Source organism: Xenopus laevis, chromosome 4S (genome assembly GCF_017654675.1).
Source record: "Xenopus laevis strain J_2021 chromosome 4S, Xenopus_laevis_v10.1, whole genome shotgun sequence".
NCBI lineage: Eukaryota > Metazoa > Chordata > Amphibia > Anura > Pipidae > Xenopus > Xenopus laevis.
This window is the reverse complement of record NC_054378.1, coordinates 25,443,789-25,465,565: the sequence shown is the minus strand read 5'-3', so window position 1 is coordinate 25,465,565 and position 21,777 is coordinate 25,443,789. Positions and strand designations below refer to the sequence as shown.

Sequence of the window (21,777 nt, the reverse complement as noted above, 5' to 3'; positions counted from 1 at the left end):
TATATTGCCTATTGTGACGTCTAAGATGTTAGAAATTTGGAATTCAGCCAAAAAGAAGTAATCAAGTCTGGCATGTGTTCGATGTGCCCCAGAATAAAACGTAAAGTCCTTGGTGTCGGGATAGGTGAATCTATATGTATCATGCAATTGTAAAAACTCACAGAATGTATGCAATGGCGTGATCTTTCTGCTCGGGTAGCTGGAGGTGGTATCCGATCTGTCCATGAAGCGATCCCACACTGTATTCATATCTCCACCTATTATCAGATTAGTGGGTCCCCAGGAATCAATCCTTTGCATTAACTCTGAAAAGAAAAAATTGTTTTCGTCATTTGAAGCATACACATTAACTACAGTATATTTCGTGTCTGGCATTTCAATATCCACAATCAAATAGCGACCATTTTTATCTTTGTATGTTTTAGTCACGGAGCCATTTAGTGATTTACTCAGTAAAATTACCACACCCATAGATTTAGTCGTATAGGAAGCTGCTATTTGCTCCTGTATCCAAGAGTCTCTCAAAATTGTCTGGTCAGTAATTTTCCAGTGTGTTTCTTGCAAAAGGGTAATATGGGCTCTTTCCCGTTTTAGAAATTTCAAGACCTTCCGTCTTTTTTATCGGGGTGTTTAAGCCGTCTACGTTCCACGAGAGTAATTTAAGGTGTCTGGGCTGAGTATTCAGAGGTAGATGTGGGGTAGCTTCACCCATTTTAGCATTATTAACCAATTCCCTGTTTAGGGGCAAGGCGGGTGATTCTGTGTAATTTGGGGGTAGGCAGTCTGTCCCAGCGAGCAGACGCCAACCCGGAGTAACCTTTATGGTAAGTATGGAAGGGGTGCGTGTGGAAATCTATCCTAATCACTTGACAAAGTAAGAACAAAATAACTATATACAGTGAAGAGCAGGGGCGTAACTATAGAGGAAGCAGACCCTGCGGCTGCAGGGGGGCCCAGGAGGTATAGGGGCCCCACGAGGCCATAATTCATATACAATTTCAATAAATATTGGAGAAACAAGTCAACCTCTAAACATTTTGGGGGCCTGAAAAATAATTTGCTGTGGGGCCCAGTAATATCTAGTTATGCCACTGGTGAAGAGAAAGGGTAATCTAATTTGGTCGTAATTTTCGGTAGGTGCCGAATACAACCTCACTGGTAAGTATAAACATAATAAAGTTGCCATTATAAACGGAAAAGTTCAATTGAGTGAACTAACATCTTAGCAATAAACAAGTCATGTGGTAAAAGGGAAAAGAAAAAGGTGTGGAGACATGCAGGAAAACAAGGAAAGGTAGCATCATTTGCATGGTACACACAAAAAGAAAGAAAAGAAAACCAGGGAAGAACATTCTCAGATAACTAAGACTGAGTGGTAGGAGGGCCAACATAGTCTCAGAATCCGGGCAAACCGTGCAAGAGTGGAGAGATGTGGTCAATGATCTCAGGGTTTAACCAGGCATAGTAACAGTTCACTGACCCGAGGTCATATCCAAATAGCCACTCAGCGGCAAAACGTCGGACCAACTCCCTGAGCAAAAGTCTCCTAAAAGTTAGTGCAAGTGAAGAAATGTCCACGAAGTGGGGGCATCTTTCCTTCTATTTTATGGAGACCGGTCTGAAGACATCAAAAGAGGGCATATGCAACAATCACTCAGCGGCAAAGTGCTGATCCATCCCCCGGAGCAGAGTGCCTTGAAAGTGAGAGCAGGTGAAACAATCGTCAGAAAACGGAAGTGTTAGCTCCACAGAGAGGAGGGCTGACTGTCATCTCAATTTTGTGATTTAGAGTCAATGTAGCTGGATGCTAGTTTGGAGTCTTCAAAGATATGAATCCTACCGGTATCTCTCTCAACTATTTTCAATTTCGCCGGAAACAACAAGGAGAATTTGTATCCTGAGTCATAGAGCTTTTTACAAACAGGTGCAAACTCTCTGCGTTTAGCCGTTACAGAAGCAGAATAATCCTGGAAGAGCAGGATAGTATGTCCGTCATAGTTGAGATTGCGTTTCGTTCTATAAGCCTCCAATAATCTGGTTTTATCAGTGAAATTCAAAAGTTTGAAAATGACTTGTCGTGGATGTTGTGCGTCCTTAGCAGGCGGCGGGCCAATTCTGTGAAATCGTTCCACTAAGTAGGGAAGATGTTGATCCTCAATGCCAAGAGCGGTAGGAAGCCATTCATGTATGAGTTTCTCCAGGTCTTTGGTCTTGACTGATTCGGGGATCCCCACTAGCCTCAAATTATTTCTTCTACTACGATTTTCCAAGTCTTCGACTTTATCCGATAGAATAGAGATTTCCTTTTGTTGTAGATCAATAGTAGATTGTGCCGTAGTTAAATTGTCTTCCAGAGTTGATATTCTGTCTTCCGCCTGAGTCAATCTTTGGGATTGATTGATCATTTGTTGTAAAATTACGGAGACAGATTCCCGGATGCTGGCCAGTTTCTGGTCCAGCAAAGGGCCGAGGACATGGACCATGTCATCAATTTGAGAGGTGGTAGGATCATTTTGAATCCCAGTTTCCGTGTCACTTTCAGTCTGAGCGACTTCCTGAGGTTGCTTTTTATCTTTAGGTTTGGTAATTGTCCTGCGTGAAGTCATGGTGGTAGGTTGTCCAAGGTATTTGTCCATCACGTGATGGGGATCCCAGAATATTGTAATAGAGAGCCTATTCGAGGGAAATGGTGATCAATTGAACATAGTCCCAGTGGTTGTATTACTCAGTGTTGTTACATCATGGGAAAAGGAAGGTACCATAGCAATAAATCGTACCCCATCTCTGAAAGTATCTTGACTCTAGAGAAAAAGTTGAAGGGTATGCAAGTAGAGAATAATTGATGTCCATCAATTGACACAGTACAGTTGAGAGAAAGTCAAGTATGTGGGTGTACACCCTGCAAACAGCACAAAGAAGCGTTATCAATGCCCACATATGATAAAAGAGTATGACCACGTTGTTCCTATAGGGGAAGATGAGTGGTGGAGCAGCTAGATTGGCTGTATTTCAAAAAATGTCCTTTGAGCGCCCTCTTGTGGTTATGTTGAAAGTCCCTGTTGTCACTATTGCGCAGTAAAAATAATTTTGCAGCTGCGTCACTACTCAGTTGCTCAATGAACGGTCGTCGTAACAGAAAAGGGTCCAATATAGGGCTTAAGAGTGGTAGTGGTAATAGCCAGCAAGTCAGTTTCCAACACTTTTGGGTGGATCAAATAAACAGAGGCCACAATAATTAGTACCTGAGACAGACTGCTTCAGAATGAAGTAAAGTGATGGCAGCTTAATTGCAGCAGATTATAAAAATTATGAGCAAGTGGTTGCATATGCAGGCGATAAAGAGGCACTGTGCGCAGCAGTTATTGCCAGCCAGAGGCCTCGTGACAAAATGGGCCTAGTAATTGAGTCCCGCCGCCACACCGACGTCAGCAGATATAATCCGTGTCTGGTGTCTGGATGAGGCCCCCCCAGGAACAGTATACTTAGCTGTAGGTGAGGTGTACTTCTCTGGGGTCGGGTGTCTGTCCGTACTGTAGAGAAGCATGAGCGGTAGGGAGCTAGAGCTATGCAATCCGCGCCCCCAACAACTGTGTGCGCAATGCGCTGGCTTCCAGGGTCGCAAAAGAGGGGAGAGTCGGGAGATCACAGGTCCCAGTTTGCCCCCAGGTATTCCGCTGCGATGTCACCACCTTTGCCTTGTTGTTTTGGTGAGTGTTGGATCGCTATGAATGCGAATATAGGCAGGGTATGGCGGAGCTCTGCTAAGATGCGGCCATTAGCTGTGGCACGCCCCCCGGAAGTCCCCTTGCTAGACTAATTTACCCAACTCTAAGAACTATGTGAATGTGATTTACTTAGGCTAAACATTTGATACAGTACCTCAGAGAAGGTCACTGGTTAAGTTAAAGATATTGAACATAGAACATAGTTTTTGTACTAGGAAAGGAAACTGGCTGAATACAAACAGTGGTGGTAAATGGAACCTGTGTTATTAGTTGGTGTGTCGTGGTTCCTTTGGTCCGGTGTGGGCCGGACCGAAGGGACCTGAGAGTTTACCCGCTGGTCGGGTGGGTTTCCGGCCGACCTCGCACCCCTCTTCGTGGGTGGCAGGCACGGTCCTGGTTGAGCGCTTCTCCTGCTCTCCCCGCCGCCACCTTGCACTGCCAGCTTCTGACATCCGGCTTCTTCTTTTATAGACGCTACACCTGCTCACCCCGCCCCTTTTATGATGTCATCGGCAGGGGGTGTCACACAGGTCTATATAAGGAAGCCTGTAGGCGGGTGCGGGTGGAGCAACAGTACTGCCAGGTCCGTTAATGGGTAATTGAACCTCTGGGTAATAGTGACCATAATGTGATCCTTTAATGTCTGGTGCAAAAAACAAATATACACTGGGGCAACAAAAACGATAATTTTCATGGCCCTTCAGAGCATAGATTGGGGCATTATGTTTACAGCTAAAAACACAGAACAGAAATGGATGACATTTAAAATGCTATTAAATCGTTATTCCCTTAAAGGGGAAGTAAAGTCTAAAATAGAATAAAGCTAGAAATGCTGTATTTGGGATACTAAACATTTACATGAACTTACTGCACCACAAGCCTAATAAAACAAATGATTTATGCTTTTAAAGTATGCCACAGAGGGTCACCATCTTGTAATGCAAAATGTTGGCGCTATATAAATACATGTTAATAATAATAACTTTGTTATACATCTTTGCAAGACCAAGACTATGCACATACTCGGTTTGGTCTGGGCTGCTTAGGGATAATCTTAAATTATCAAAACGGCACAAGTCAAATAATTGTTGTCATGTAATCTAATGTGGATTTTATTGTATTGTTTAATACAAACTTTCTCCAACTCTGCAGAACCAGTGGCTGCAGCAAAATAATCCTCCAAATAGAATCCCAGTTTATCTGTTTAAATCTGGCTTCGAGGGAACGAAACCTGTATAGGGGAGAGTGGGACTTAGGCAAGGGACCCCTTCCCCCAGGGCTTTAGGTACTTTGTCACGCAGCTGGGGCTGTTTGCCACCCCAGCCCCCCCTTTCCCTCCCCCTGGACACATACAAAGGGAACAAAGGGAGAGATACCTGGTGGCTGTAAAAAAGGGGGCGGGCTGGGGGAGGTAAAGGGGGCTGGGGCAGAGAAGGGACAGATGCTGAAGGAGGAAACCAAGCCAGGAGCAGCAGACTAATTTTTGTTTTTGTTTCAGGCAGATCGCTAAGAGCTGTGCGGCAAGAACTCACCAGGAAATCTGCAGCTTGAAGAGATCCGGTCATCGCTGAGATGGAGGCGAATGCGGCCCAAGGGGTGGAAATCGGAGCGACGAAGAGGAAAGCCCTGATGCCCAGGAGGTTCCGGGAAGAGACAGAAGGCTCGGCAGGGGACATCGCTAGGCCCAAGAAGAGGGTAAGTTGTTCCCTGCAGGTCAGGAGTCGGTCAGCGAGCGGTGGATGCGGCAGAAGAGACGGCGTCGTCAGCGAAGAGGAGGAAGCATCGCGAGAACGAGAACCGGATCAAGATGACGTCACTTCCGGATCGACGAACAGCGCTGGACCGGCGGTGCGAAAAGAAAGAAGTTTGGAGGCGCACAGAGGATCGGGGAGCAGCACAACAAGGAGCATCCAAGGAAGAGGTTTGGAGGTTCAAGGGGGAGGCGGGTGGGGGGCTCGGAGGGGGTCCCCACTGCCACCAATGTTTTTCCCACGGCCACCAATGCCCCCCCCTATGCCACCAACGAGTCTCCCACGGCCACCAATGCATTACACCCCATAAGCAATAAGGCACCAGCCACCACCAAGGGGACGGGGGGGGGGCACGAGGGGCATAGTCAATAGGGCCCCACAGATACCCTCAGGGGGCAGATCCAGCACCAACGACCCCTGTTCCCTCCAGGGTGGCAGAGCAAGCATAGAGGAGCTTCCAGGGGAAGAGGATTGGGGGAGGGAAGCTGCCCCCAACCCTGAGGAGGAGGGACGCAGAGGATCAGAACATGGCCATGCATGGGGTGCTGAACATTTCCAAGCCCCAGCGACCAGGGGAGGGGGGAGTTTCAGATTTAGGGGAAACAACAGACCTGTTTTTGAGCAACGGAACCCCCAGAGGGGATGGGGTCATAGAGGCTGCCAACAGTGGAACGGAAACGGTTTTAATGCCATGTGGGAGGGGGATGGTTGTAATACTGAGTTTGGAGGTTATGACAATAATTATGAGTTTTTTCCTGCACATAGGCAATGGTATAACCAGAGGATACCTGGATGGGCAGTGGGACAGGAGTTTCCATATTGGGATGGTTATCGGGTGCCGAGTCTCCATTTTAGAAACAGGGAGGAAGAGGAGAGCTGGTTGCAGTGGAGGAGAGAAAGAACGCAAAGACAAGAGGAGGAGGCAGGCCCATCAACAAGGAGGGAAAAAGAAGCCTATCCAGCAAATACAAGGGTGCAGAAAGAGGATACAAGCACACAGAGACCAATCGTGGCAATCGCTGCAAAGGAGGCACCTATGGGTGAGTTGAATGTGCAACATGACATACCAATTGATTTGGATTCTGATTCAGAGGATTCAGATAGTGAGTCAGAAGGGGGTAAAATGGTGGCCATACTTAAGAAGTATCTGAAAGGCAAAGAGAAAGGTGGGGGTATAGAGAAAAATTCAAAAGAAACCACTCCGGTAATGGTCCTAGCTGGGGCTGGGGATACATATGCATGCGCACTTACAGAGACTGCAGCACATTTACCTAAGAAAGCGAGAAAGTCTATAGAAGAGGGTAAATTTGTGGATATTTACAGTTTAACTAGGGAAGCAGTTCAAGAAAAGGAAGAAGGGGTGAAACAGGAGGAAAAAGGGAGAAGGGGAAAATCGATATTTGATTGGTTGAAAGGTTTTTTTGGTTTTTTCAAGCGTATACCTAGTTAAAAAGCCGGAGCAGAGTTTGAATATCATAAAGTACATTGATACAATAATTGACACATATCTGTTTTACAAGGGTACTTCATGGTATGATTATGACCAGGCTTTCAGGAAAAAGATTGTAAATAGTAAAATGTTATCTTTTGGGCAGAAGGACATAGATTTATGGACAAGGTTGGTGTCTAAAGAGAGTAGTACAAGCCATAATGTGAACAAAGGGAGCTATAAGGTCAAACCAAGGAACGTGTGTTTCGCATACAACGAGAGGAGATGTAATAGAGGGTATGCATGCAAATTTAGGCATGCATGCTCTGCATGTGGATCTTCTCATATTGTAAGTGAATGTAACAGGAAAAGGGAGACCCAAGCAAACAGGCAGCCCTTTCGAGGCGCTCAGCAAAAGAGCGGCAACGCCAGTGCAGATGGGCAAGCTAAGTGAGTCATTACTTGGTTACCCAGATAAAGAGGCAGCAGTATTTTTAGCAAAGGGTTTTTTGGATGGTTTTAAGATTCCAGTAGCGCAAACACCCCCCCCTAGTAAAATCTATAAAAATTTAAAATCAGCTGGCCAGCATGAGGATGTTTTAAAACAAAAAATTGAAAAAGAAGTAAAAGCAGGTAGGATGGCAGGGCCATTTGAAGTCCTCCCCATAGAGGGCCTGGTGGTATCTCCACTAGGCGTAGTGCCCAAAAAAGAGCAGGGTAAATTCAGGATGATACAGCACCTTTCATATCCAGTAGGGGCATCAGTGAATGATGCACTAGATAAAGAACAGTGCAAGGTGCAGTACCAGTCTTTCGACGAAGCTTTAGAAATCGTAAAGGGACAAGGGGACAGGGCATTGTTAGCAAAGGTGGACATAGAGTCTGCATTTAGGCTTTTACCTTTACACCCAGAGAGTTTTAAGTTGACCGGGTGTTATTTTCAGGGAGCATTTTTTGTGGATTTATGCTTACCTATGGGATGTGCAATTTCATGTTCATATTTTGAGATGTTTAGCACATTTTTGCATTGGCTTATATGCCAAAGGTCGGGGAATGCGGCCATAGCCCACTACCTAGATGATTTTTTAATCATAGGGCCCAAACAAACAGGGAAATGCCAGGAAACCTTGTTAATATTTTTACAGATGCTAAAAGAGTTAGGTGTCCCAGTAGCGGACGAAAAGACAGTGCAGCCAACTACAAAGTTGACCTTTTTGGGAATTGAGATAGATACAAAAGCCAGGAGGTGCAGGTTGCCAAGGGATAAAGTAGAAAAAAGCAAGCAGGCAATACATAATTTAATGGGGACTAAAAAAGTAACGTTGAGAGAAATGCAACAGACTTTGGGGCTGCTGAACTTTGCATGTAGAATAATTCCAATGGGTCGGATATTTAAGAGAAGGTTGGAAAAGGCTACGACAGGGGTTAAAAAACCATTCCACAAAATAAGGATAACTAAGGAGTTAAGAGCAGATTTGGGTGTTTGGGATAGTTTTTTGACAGAATTTAACGGAATAAGGTTATGGTTATCTGAGACAAGGAATAACAGAGAATTGGAATTGTTAACAGATGCGTCAGGTAGCATTGGTTATGGAGCTTACTTTGCAGGAAAGTGGTGTGCTGGCAGGTGGCCGCAAGCATGGCGTGAGTTGGGTTTAACTAAGAATTTGACTTTGCTAGAGTTATTCCCCATAGTAGTAGCACTGGAGCTATGGGCAGGAGATTTTAGGGATAAAGCAATTCGGTTCATATCAGACAATATGGGGGTGGTGTGTGCAATTAATAATTTATCATCGGATTCAGCCCCAGTAATCAATCTATTGAGACAGTTAGTTTTAATTTGCATGAGGTTTAACACCTCATTTAGAGCGCAGCACATCCCAGGTGTAGAGAACACATTGGCAGACGCATTGTCAAGGGAAAAATGGGATCTTTTCTTTAAATTGGCACCCAACGCAGCAAAAACACCTCATAATTGCCCTGATAATTTATGGCAGTTGGTGAACCTCTCTTAGAAGAGCTGTACGGGAAATCTGTATCCGAGAGAACTCTTGCCGCATACAAAAAGGCATGGAAAAGATGGCAACTATTCTGCGAAAGCGGTAAGAGGGAGGGCAGCACTAAGGATTTGTTGTCATTTCTGGCGTTAATGTATAGGGAGGGAAAATCAAAAGCAGGCGCCAGCGCCACGCTAGCGGCGATTTCCCATTTTTCAGTAGCAGAAGGTAGACCTGAGATAGTACGCAGCCCAGTAATTAGGAAAGTTATAAAAGGATGGGCAAGAGCGGAGGGCCCTAGAGTAGATGAGAGAGAACCAATAGTGGAAAGCAGGCTGACTCTGGTCATAAGGGCATTAAAAAAGGTCTGTTTTGATCAATTTGAATATATGCTGTTCAGGGCAGCATTCACATTAGCATTTGGGGGGGCGTTGCGGTTAAGTGAATTGGTCCCCCCATCAAAAAAGGCAGCAGGGAAAGGTTTAATGGACAAGCACGTAGTTATACAAGAGGGGAAAGCATTGGTCTATGTTAGTAGATCTAAAACTGATCAGGAAGGGAAAGGGAGGTGGATAGGTATAGAGGCCACAGGTAAAATAACATGTACGGTCAAGGCACTGGTGAATTATAGGACAGTCCGGCCCGGGGGTGGGCAGCTGCTACTACTGCACAAAGACTCATCCCCCCTTTCTGCTTTCCAGTTTAGCCAGGTGCTGAAGAAGGCAGTAATAGTCAATGGTTGGGACCCAAAGAAATTTAGTTCACATTCTTTCAGAATAGGTGCAGCAACAGAGGCAGCAATGAGGGGGGAGTGTATAGAGAAGATAAAAAAGAGGGGGAGATGGAAATCAGAGGCATATAGGAAGTATATACGGCCCGTGGAAAAAATGAGAAATGGAAGCTAACCCTGCATATGTATTTACTTTGCAGAAAGGTGTGGATCTGCTGTCAACATATTGGTCATAGGGCACTCATTTATTTTTTGGGCCAAAAAGCATGCAGCAGGGCAACAGCTGGGGTTACCAAAGGAACACATGAAGTTGGCATGGCAGGGTTGGAGAGGTATGAGATGGGAGCAGCTAAAAGGTAGGTTCTATAACGCGCTCCATCGAGTTAATTTCGTGCATTTAGTTATAATTCATACAGGGGGAAACGATCTCACGTCAAAAAAGACTCCAGCACTCATAGAGAACATGAGGGCCGACTTGTCGGAGATGCTGGAAAACAGGAAGGTCGGGGGGTTAGCTTGGTCAGACATTATACAGAGGAGCAATTGGAGGGGGGCAATTTCACCCAAAGGCGTGGAGAAAGCTAGAAAGAAAGTGAACCGGGCCATGCATAAATTCATGTGTTCCTTTGGGAAAGGTATCATAAGGCACGACAACATAAGAAGTAAGCAACACCAGTTCTTTAGGGAAGATGGAGTTCATCTGTCAAGTGAGGGTTTGGATCTGTTTTTAGGGAACATCGGGTCATTTATTCAGGAGTGGTGGAAGTCACAGGAGGTATAGGTGGGCCATGGAAAAGGACAGGTGGTACCCCTCCCCCCTTTTCCATTGGGTGGCGGCAGTGCGGCTCCAGGAGAAAAGACGGTTACAGTGCAGGCCTACCCTTTGGAGAGTCACTAGTGTGGAGCAGACTTTGACTGCACGGTCTTGTCTGAGTCATGCAAGGGGCTGGGGTTAGCGCCAGTTATGCACACGGTTGGGAGCAGGAGGATGGGCGACTGATTGGTCACAGAGGGCGCTTGGCCCCATGATCCCTGCTCCCTATGGTTGTCTATTACGGTGTGGGCACAATGCCCAGGTTGGTGATAGGAGCCGCAGCTGGGGGTCAGGGGGTACCTAGTCCTTTTTAGCAAAAAGTAATAAATAAAGAAAGTGACTTCCACACATATTTTGCACCAATTAAGTCTCTGTGTCATTCTTGAGGGGGATGAGAGATGCCCCAGGGGATAGGGGTATCCTTGGCCTAATGGTCTTTGTCCCTGCAGCTGGAGTTGGAAAGAGTAAAGGGGATATAAAGGTAAAAATAAAATCCAATACAAATCTCTACACAGTCTCCGACTACTCTACAGTGAAACAAACAGAAATGCTTGAGTTCTGCATGGCTAGGAAGTAAGGCGGGGGCTCCCCTTGCAGTTCATAAGTATGATTGGTTCCCTGCAGAGCAGTTAGGGACAGTCTGACAATTCCTATCCACAGCAGTAAATGAAGGGAGAATTTCACTGCATACAGTCTCTTATAAATGGATGAAAACTGGCAATCTGGGCAGCTACATGGCAAATGAGATTCAATGTTGATAAATATAAAGTCATGCACCTTAATGGGACTACACTAGGCAAATCCATAATTGAAAAGGACCTTGGAGTCCTTGTAGATAATAAACTTGGTTGTTCCACTGTATAGAGCACTGGTAAAGCCCCATCTAGAATATGCTGTACAGTTTTGGTCTCCAGTAGTTATGTGCGGGCCGGCCCAATACCAGTGGGACCTGTGAGTTCGGGCAGACCTCGCACACTTCTTTGGGGATGGTGGCGGGTGCAGGTTGAGCTAATCCTGCTCTCCTTGCCAGCCACCGTCAAATAGAGGACTATGGAGGGACCCTGGGACAGGTGGAGCGGAGTAAGGCATGACTTAGGGGACGAATAGGAGATTAAAGGGAGGTCTTAATGGGGCATTGTGGGGGTTGTAGGCAGGTCTGAGCGAGCCTTTAAAGGGAGCTGAAAAGTGCGGGAGAGCAGGTTTACCTTTAGCTGAAGCAAGGGAGCAGTGTTTCCCGCCCGCCCTATAGAAAGGTGGGGTTACCATGTTGCAGATTTGGCGGTGTGGGGCTGCCCTAATGGGTAGCCAAAAAGGGGGGATGGAGTCTTAAGGTGAGATTGGCCTGGGGCTAGGCTAAGGGGCAAGGAGGCACAGTAAGTGAGAAAACAGGACGGAGGCTTGCTTAGTCTGGAGAATGGGTTGATTATGAAGTTATGTGAATGCATTATAAGATACTGTTAAATGTTATGCAGCCTTAAGCAGTTAAATGTTATGCAGCCTTAAGCGGCTATTATTTTATATGTCACAGCTTATTCATTGGTTATGCATGTGTTACATTAAGATTAATATTATGGGTATGTTGGTGAATGGTTTTACAAAGCTTGGTGTGTGTTAATAAATAAGCTGCGGCCTTTTTTCCACCATAAAATGTTGTTTTGTGTCTCATTGTGGTTAAAATAATTAATGGACGTTATTGAGTCATACATAAGTCAGGTGGCTTCTGACTTCTGTGTTCATCTTTTATAGATGCTGCCCCTTTCTCACCCCGCCCCCGTTATGGGCAGGGCGGCGTGGGTCTATTAAAAAAACTCAGAACCACGGATGTGGGCAGGCGCGGGCTAAGGGAGGGTGGGTTAGGGTCGGGTGCAGGTCAGGGAAATCCTGACCCGCACATCACTGGTCTGCTGTGCTTAAACAGGACATTATTGAAGGGTACAGAAAAGGGCAACTAAGCTGGTAAAAGGTATGGAAAATCTTAGCTTTGAGGAAATTCTGGACAAATTGGGGTAGTTCACGCTGGAGAAGAGACACTTCAGGGATGGTATGATTATTATTTATAAATACTGTATATAAGTGTATCATATTATAATCTCTCTCTAATGCTTTATTTACCAGTAGCGATTAGGCAAAAATTTGCACACGCACACCTGGCCTCTCCAAATGATTAAGTACGGTGCCTGGGGTATAGGAGGACGGCCCCTCCACAGTTAATGCATACAAAGTAACTCCAGCACACGTAACATACTCAAGGGATTGCTCCTGGGTTTAATGTCAATCCAACAATACAATGTTTCTTCCTGATTAGAAGAGTTTCCATCTAAATATTCAGAAGGGGTTTTTTACAGTGAGAGTTGTGTGTCTTCTTTCAACCTAACTTACTATGTTACTATGTATCAAGATCAATAAGTAGAGAGAAGGAAAGACAGACCCATAATAACTGCACCTCCCACCATCTGTATGTAGCACTAAAAACGTAGCTTTTAATATATCCAATTAAAAAATAGGTATGTCAAACAACATACCTGGACATACCTATTTTTTAATTAGGTATATTAAAAGCTACATTTTAAGTGCTACATAGAGATGGTGGGAGGTGCAGTTATTATGGGTCTGTCTTTCCTTCTCTCTACTTATTGATTAATTTACTGACCCTGCACACCACTCACTTTGTTTTCTTGAGCTGGTGGATGGTGCTTGCACCTATTTTTTTTTCTTTTTGTATCAGGATCCACAAATGACTTGTTTTGAAAGCATTACACACTAATGCCATGCAATTGTGTATATTATGATGCATTGGCCACTAGTGATGGGCGAATTTGGGCCGAAAAATTCGCGAAACGCTGCCGGTGTCTCATTTTTCAGCAAACTGGTATTTCTATTGTTTTTTGCATAATCCCATTACATAATAAGTTATATTCTAAGCAACTTTATGATATATATTCATTAAACATATATATAAATATATAAATATATATATATATATATATATATATATATATATATATATATATATATATATCCTTTCTGTTAAGCTGTCAAACACATTATCGCAATGTTGCTTTGAATTAGATTTTCTTTCATTATGCAAAAAATGTCTGTGGAGTTTCCCTTTAATATAGTTTCTATAAATAGTAATTTGTTATTTAGGTAATTCTCTTACTTCCCGAGACATAGTAAGAAAAGTTTAAAAAGTATAGCTAGTCTTAAAGCCAAAATATAATAATGATAGTGGGAAAGTAATTTTTAGCTAATTCCAAATTTGTTCAAGAGGTTAGATTCAAAAATAAAAGAAAGTCTAAAATAGATAGTTGCCTAAAATAAGTAGTGTAACCAGTAGCTAAATGTAGATTTTTGATCCCTTTTAGACACATCGAGGTTAATGAGAGGCCTGTGAAAACTGAAAATTATTTAAGCAGGAAGTAAAACTAAAATAACAAGGACCTGCGTATGGTCAGTGCTCTCTTTCTGAGAACACGCTATTAATGTATATAAATATAAAGCTATAAAATTATCCTCTTCTTAGAAATATTTTTTTATTTTAAAAATAAATATTCTGTAATGTGATAATATATTGCTAGAGATTAGAGTAGAGCAAAAATAAATGTAATAGGTGGCTAGCAAAGAGACAAAGCAGTTTCTATTTTTGTTTTTAAACACTGTTCGTTGAAAACCATTTGCAGCTGAAAAGTTCTCCAGTACTATGGAATTCTACAATGTTTTTGCATGTATATGTACTATAAGACATGCTGTTGCATCTAGGTCCTTTTCACACATTCCTGTGAGGAATATGATAATATGACAGTACACAAACTTGCAAATTCATGCGTAATGGATTTCATATTTAGGATAGATTTGGCACTTTGAATCATATCAAGCAGTGTTTTTTATAAAAACCTGTACTTTTATTTGGCTTTTTATTATTAGGGAAGGAGGGGGAGGGGGGTTATTAGTCCCCCCTGGGGGTTCTATACAATTGCTGTTAACTATAATAAATCAAGCAGTATTTTAACTGGAGACCTGAAAGTGTCATCTTATTACCTGTCCAAATAATGTGGGGAACACAATTTGTAAATTGAAAATATGAGCATATATAGAATTCTGAACAAGCTAAACAGGGCTTGGAGTCTGAGAAACATCATTTAAGCAAACGAGTGCATGGAGTAAAATGAATACAGTGAGAAAGTCATATGGCGTTAGGAGTCTCTAAGGGACAGAAAGGTATTGAATGTCTGTTAGCCAGGCAGTGCAAGTATGTTTTTGCTCACCACACGATTTTCTTCTGTATCTTGGTTTTCAGCTAGAACCTTCTTTTTCTGTTAGCAAAACTGATATGTCAAATTAGCCAGGCAGGGAGAGTTCTGCATCATAATTTAATTGAGCTCTATGTGCGGAATTTGTAGTTATTATTTTTTTGTGCCAATGTAGATGTTGTCTGCTATATATCTATCTGGTGGTCTCTGTGTGCCATATAGTTTAGTAAATCTATGCATATTTGAAATTGACCCCTGGCATTCATATTTAGGATGTTTTATGCTAATACCTTATTAAATATGTCTCTCTCTGTTTCTCAGGGTAAGGATTGAATGATCAATCTGAGTGCAAGTGCCTCAAAGCAGATGATTATTTTTTTTTTGCTTGGAGGCAAGTTTTGGTTTCATAAAAACCAGGTGCACTGCCAAACAGAGCCTCAATGTAGGTTGCCAATCCACATAGGGCTACCAAATGGCCAATCACAGCACTTATTTGGCACCCCAAGAACATTTTTCATACTAGCATTGCTCCCCAACTCCTTTTACTTCTGAATCTTGCTCACGGGTTGAACAATTTGGGTATCCCTGGTCTATGGCTTTGTTTACTCTTTTTTTCCACCACCTAGTGCATTCCTTACTATACTTTCTTATGGGAATAAATTAAGAACAGTAGTGATTTAATATAATTCTAAATGACAACCATTTCTGTTCTGTGTTGTTAGCTGAAAACATAATACCCCAACCATTGCTCTGAAGTACATTAAGGAACTAAAACTTGATTTGTTGCCCCAGTGTAATTTTGCTTCTTGCAACAAACATTCAATGAGACATCATTATGGTATCTATTAACCAGGGGGTTAAACTACTTGTTCAACTATGTTTTGGGTTGTTAGAGATCACTAGATCCTGTATAGTATGATTGCTAGGGATGTAGCGAACCGCCGATAATGTGTTCGCGAACGCCGTTCGCGAACACCGGCAAAAAATGCGAACAGTTCGCGAACAGTTCGCGAACTTCGAACATCCGAAAATCGTTCGATTCGAACGATCGAAGGATTTTAATCGTTCGATCGAACGATTTTCGTTCGAATCGAACGATTGAAGCCATTCGATCGAATGATTTCATTCAATCCAATGGCTTTGATCGTTCGATTCGAACGAAAATCCTTCGATTTTAGCGATCGAATGGTCGAATGATTTTGACGCGAACGCCTATTGGCGAACGTCGCGCGACGTTCGCGAACTTGCGGCGGACGCGAACAGCCGATGTTCGCGCGAACAAGTTCGCCGGCGAACAGTCCGCGACATCCCTAATGATTGCTGGTTGACTGTTGTGACAACCTGTGACATAAACTTTTATTAAATTTCCATTAACTGTCTTTGTATTGTATTGTATTGTACTGTATTGTTGCTCCAGTCAATATCTGGGTAATTAAAATCCTCCATTATTAAGACTTGCCCCAGACCAGCAGTTGTTTCTGAGGAGCAGACTTTCACTAACTTAAAGGGGTGTATAGCATACTCCTGCTGAACTGTTTACAATCTTTGAAATCCTCCACCCATAATACATCAGCCCCTAATTTTTCACCAACACTTCTTCCTTCATATTGGTTATTTCCTCCAAAACAAAGTATAGCTTTCCATACTAACTGTCTACTGTAAGTTTGCCAATACTACACTACCTATTTAGCTTTTTAACCAAAATGTACCATTTATAGTTTATTAAACATATTTGCCAGTTGACAAATAAAAAATAATTTTGTCAAAGAAAATTAACATGAAAACAAATGCATCTTGCGTGATAAATATAAAAGCATTATGCACTTGCTGGTGCTATATAAATAAAAATCTTTTTTCAAGAATAAAAAGTAACTGTCATAGTGGAGGAGGGTTGGCCGTCCACATCAAGATCTCCTCCATGCATGCTGTCTGATGCTCCAGGTTCTCCATTCTTTCTAGCTGCAAGTTGATTGCCCCATTCTTGTTCCTCTATCTAGGTTCCTGTATCCTTCAGTAATGCAGGTAGTTCTTGCAGTAGGGGTGCAGGCAGTGCTGGAAGTGTAAGCTGTGATAAAAATTATGGAACAGGGGATGATGGTGATGCAGGGGGTGGGGGAGGTGTTCTTGGCGGTAAGCTGGAGATGCAGATGCCTTCGATGGGGAAGGGGGTGGTGCTGCTGCAGGCTTTCTTCTTCCTTTTGGGCCTGTTGAGATGGCATTTGACATAATTCAATTTGTGTTGTACAGCACATGCTGTTGTAGATTATAAATTGTACAAGGTATGTGATATATTTTCTGGAAAACCATCATCTATAAAAATGTGAAGTATGGGGGAGGACCTCTTTAAGAGATTAGTAATAGTTTTTAAAGCAGATGATTAATATTTATCTATTCTATTTTGCTGTTGTCTTGAAAAAGTTTTACTTTCAACTGCACTAGCAGTACTTTTATTTTATTTTATTTCAGTATACTAGTTGAGAAACAATTGTTATACAAACTATATTTGCTGTAGAGACTTTTTGCAGGTGTCTCTAAAGAGAACAAACAAATTAAAGAAATTAGAATATATCACTATGACACACAACAACAGTTTAGAGAAACCGAGTCTGTTATTGGTATGAATTAGTGTGACTTCGAAGAGTGCTAAGAGGCAGCAGCAGGACTTGAGATTGTGGCTATTAGTAGCAGAAGGCCACATAACAACATTTTAGAGAAATCTAGCACACATTAAAAAAACTGTTATTGGTATGATTGCAGGTGTCTCTAGAGAGAGCAAAAAAAAAAAGAAGAAATTAGTGTGTTTTTCATAGCTCTATGACACAACAGTTTAGAGAATCCGTTTAGGAGAACCTGGCTTGAGGGACATCTAGTCCATAATAAAATAAAAATTACTTATGCCCAGTTTGGCAGACAGCTTTTACTAAAGGCAGTCAGAGAGACAGCCAATGGCTCTTCATCATCATCATCATAATCTCTGGCAGCATCTACTTATGGGTGTGGATAAATAGAGGTTAAATCCCCTTCGTTGTTGTGGAAGAAGAGAGATGATAATATGACGTGGGTTTTTTTTTTTGTGTATTCTTTATTTTTGGTGAGCGTACTGCACACTTTTTTTCATGGTGAGTTTTTTACATGGTTCTGCAAGCAGTCATAGGGCTGGTAAGTTGTTTTTCCGTCAAAGGTTTTTTTCACTAAATAAATCCACTCTTAATTTCTGCACCCAACTGTCTGACAGCCCGACTGTAGCTTTTTCCTGCTGCCTGTCAGAAGTGGAGCTAGATAAATGTCACAAAGGAGGAGGAGGAGCTTATCATTCAGTTTCCCTTCCTTTGAGCCAGCTTCAACTCTCTGGAGCTTCCTGCTTCTGTCCCTAGTTTCTCTTCCTCTGCAGCCTGTGAGTTCCCTGTACTTCAGCTCCGTCTCTCCCATTCCCCCTCCAGCTTGTTGCCTGCCTGCTTCAAAGGGCTCTCCCTAACGCTGCCCCCCTCTTTGTAAGTAGATAGGAGACCGGCTTTCAGTTGCTGCCTGCTTCAAAGTACTCCCCCGCCCACCTTTCTCCTTACCTACAGAGAATCCAGTTCTGCTAAAGCAGTATTAACCATTTCCTTACCACTCACTCCCTTCAATCTCCCTAACATGTAAGCTTGTAGTGCAATATGTCACATGACGAAGTAAGGGCAGCAGAGCTCCGGAACCAGCAGACCTTCAGGATTGGCTGATGTGTTTTTGGGGGTTTTTTCTGAGGCGTTCACATTGCAGCATGGAAGACAGGAAAAATAGCTACCTCAATTAAATAAATTCAATCTGCAGGTAATAGACTAAAATAGCTGGAAAGTCATCAAGCAAGCATGAAATAAACTTTTAATTTAAAATGGAAAAAAACTATTTATTTTGGTATAGTTTTCCTTAAAAAAATTATTTTTTCTCTGATATAATTGAACAGCACATTGTGCCCAACTAAGATATAAGTATTGCTTATTGGAGGCAAAACAGTTTGATTGTGTTTTTTAAATGTTTAAATAATTTTTCAGTACACTTAGGGGGTATTTATCAAGGTCCAAATGTATCTAAATATTGGCTGCTACAAACTCCGATCCAAGCCGCTCTGGTTTTTAACGTTTATTTATTATTACATTTTCCCGAAAATTTGCTTTGCGGGAAAAATTCAGATTTTCACGATTTTTTTGTGAATTTTAAAATTTCGGGAGTTTTCACCCAAAAGCTCCGAAAACATTGTGAAATTGCCCGAAACCCCCAACACAACCAAAAATCAATGGGACTGTTCCCATTGACTTTTATGCAACCTCGACAGGTTTGAGATGCCATGTTTTATTCAGGCTTTTTAGCCCTCGGGGTTTAATAAATTCTGAAAATTTAGCGATTTTTTTAAAAGCCTATTAAAACATAAAAAAATAAATCGGATTTCAGGGAATTTCGGGTATTCGGAGCTTAGCAAATTACCCCTTTAGGGGATTATTTATCAAAATCAGAATTTTTCTATTTTTTTAATGAAATAAAAGTCCGACCAAACGAGAATCCATGATTTGACCTTATTATTAAAAAAAGTTTGAATTAATCATTTCGGGTAAAAGCTCAATGAAATTGAAAACCCGAATTGTACAATGCTTTCAAATTTTTCCCGAATAGCCCTATTTTTTCAGGATTTTTCCAGAAAAGCCTGAATTTTTGGGATTTTTGTCTGAAAGCCCGAATTTTCAGGGCTAATTCCAGCATAGACCACAGAAGCTTCCAAATAGGATAGGGACCTCTGCCATTAAGTCATTAAGCAATTACATAACCTTGGCAGGTCTGAGATGGAGGATTTTTGTATTCAGGCTTTATTACATTTTGAAAAATGTGAATTTTGCCACAAAAAGCCTGACCGAAGTTTAATAAATAACACTCTTAAAGTATAGAGATCCAAATTATGGAAAAAACCCTTATCCAGAAAGCCCCAGATTTCAGCTTTCTGGATAACAGGTCTCATACCTTTATTTCTATATCAGCATCATACATTCTATGATCTATGCCACTATGGGTTATAAAGAAAAAATATAGCCAGAGAGATAGACAAACCACAGTATGAAAAAAAATCAGAGATGGAGTATACCATTTTTTACTTTTACCATGTACACAACAAAATGATAGTTCTGGATTATACCCTTCCTGGCCTTGGCTGTAACAATATCATATATGAAGCTTCAGTTTCTTTTATAAATAACTTTTTTGCTGAGATAAGCAAAAACCTCCTAATGCATGTTGCCTGCAGCCAGATATATACCCAGCTGAGTGTAGTGTAGCTTAGAGCAGTGAATTATCAAGGGTTGCCGTGAACAGTTGCAATTTGTCCTTAACCAATTCCCTTACAGGGCCTTGCCAACAGCTTAACCAGAGGGCAGCTGGAGGGGGCAGAAACACATTGCACATTGCTGATAACACAGGAGATTTATTTCTTCAACATATAGCAAAGCCTAACAAGCAAAAACTGGTGAGAAACATAAAGTTCATAGCAGGATTCTAAATGTTCCCATGCTTAAAAAGGTGGGAATTCTGTTGTTGATTCTTTATTTCATTTCAAGTCACTGTTCGTCCAGTACAGGACTATTCTATGAACTGAAATCAGAGTACATCGCTCAAGGCCTATTTACAGGTTTGTTGCAGATTTTTGTACATTTATGCTCAGATTTTATTATCACAGCTTTCAGTGTTCACATACAAACTCACAGATTAAAAAAAAAGATTCTTTAAAAAGTGTCTGTGAAGTCAATATCTAGAAAGCCAAGGGGAATAATTTAAAAGTTCAGGATATATTCTCCAGGATATATTCAGCATTAAATTACAATTACACAGCAGATACCATCTCTAAAGAGGGAGTTCATGGATCTAGGCTCTAAGATTAAGGGAAGGTCTTCCAATGTAATTTTTTTCAGAAATTTTGCCAGTGCCACATGCAAGTTTGGGAAGACAGCGTGATTTTATGGAGCTAAATGTGTGTCTTAAGTCTTGGTGTAGTAAAGAATGGTTTGGGTTCTTAGAGCACAGGGCTGATTTTTCTTTGGGGTATAATCTATATAGTTGTCATGGATTGCACCTCAATGGAAGGGGGCCCAAGAATAGCTAAGAGGTTGGAGGATTGTTTAAACTAGGCAAGTGGAGTGAGCTAAAGAATTATATGGAAGCTAGGTAGACTGTTTACCAGCTAAGGAGGTTCCTCTGTTACAAGGCAAACAGGTTAATACTAACTTCAGATATAATTCTCTTTTAAGTAACGTAAATTTTAAAAGGGAAGTAGTAACCTCAGCTATATGATGGCAAATGCACAGAGTTTGAAATAACCATTGATGGCACTGGGGAGGGGATAGAATGTCTCTGGGTAGGGATTTAGACTGGGCAAAAGCTTAAAAGAAATGACGCTACAAAATTTGTGCTACAAACCACCTCGTATAAGTGACGAGAATGAAGCCCAGATACTCTTGTGGTTTCACAACTAGGTAAAGTTATTATTATTTGTAACAAGTGTCCCACACAGCCCTTAACTCATGTTTGTGGGGAATAGATCTATAGGGTCAAGCTTCACATGTTGTAATTTGAATAGTAGATCTCTGGTATTTCAAATATACAATGAAAGATTAATCACAAAGCTGTGTAATTTAATATCAATATATTGACTTTTTTTTCTTTTAGAGATATGTGTTCACTAACACAATGGGATAACCAGGTAATTTGGATACATTTTTGTGCACCCTAGATAGCATATAGAAGGTGGGTGATTGATGCCACATTTTACAAGGCCTTGTACTAATTTTTCCCATTAGACCGACTCAATATCCATCTGTAATCAGAGGAAATTCGGCTCTACTAGTGCAACGAGTGCAATGGCGCTCACTGTACTAGCGATGCGCGAATCGTGGAGCGGGCGACATCGACAAACAAATCATAAAAATAATCTTACAAAACATGAGTCAGACGCTTTAAAGGCATTCTAGGATAATGAGTCTATCACTATTTGCAGGGCAAATAAAGAGGGTGGAACTGTAATACTTAATAAATGTGACAATGAAAAGGAGTAAGTAATGATTCA

General features: G+C 41.9%; 1 protein-coding gene across 4 annotated transcripts; it reads left to right on the top strand.

The window, feature by feature from the left end:
• Window positions 1-5,174: 5,174 nt before the first annotated feature.
• On the top strand, window positions 5,175-20,176 carry LOC121393206. Of its 4 annotated transcripts, none has more exons than XM_041561087.1 (3): window positions 5,175-5,646; window positions 6,242-6,516; window positions 20,066-20,176. In XM_041561087.1, the coding sequence occupies exons 1-3, from the start codon at window positions 5,298-5,300 to the stop codon at window positions 20,159-20,161; spliced, it is 720 nt and encodes a 239-aa protein (XP_041417021.1). In that variant the 5' UTR covers window positions 5,175-5,297; the 3' UTR covers window positions 20,162-20,176. The 4 variants fall into 4 exon arrangements, with proteins under 4 accessions (XP_041417021.1, XP_041417019.1, XP_041417022.1 ...); XM_041561088.1 differs by lacking the exon at window positions 20,066-20,176 and adding an exon at window positions 9,833-10,809 and having other exon boundaries at window positions 5,177-5,646; XM_041561085.1 differs by lacking the exon at window positions 20,066-20,176 and having other exon boundaries at window positions 6,242-10,809.
• The last annotated feature ends 1,601 nt before the right edge of the window (window positions 20,177-21,777 follow it).

Coding starts and splice junctions, on each gene's coding strand:
- LOC121393206 (XM_041561085.1), top strand. CDS start 7,343: ATGGGCAAGCTAAGTGAGTCATTACTTGGTTACCCAGATAAAGAGGCA.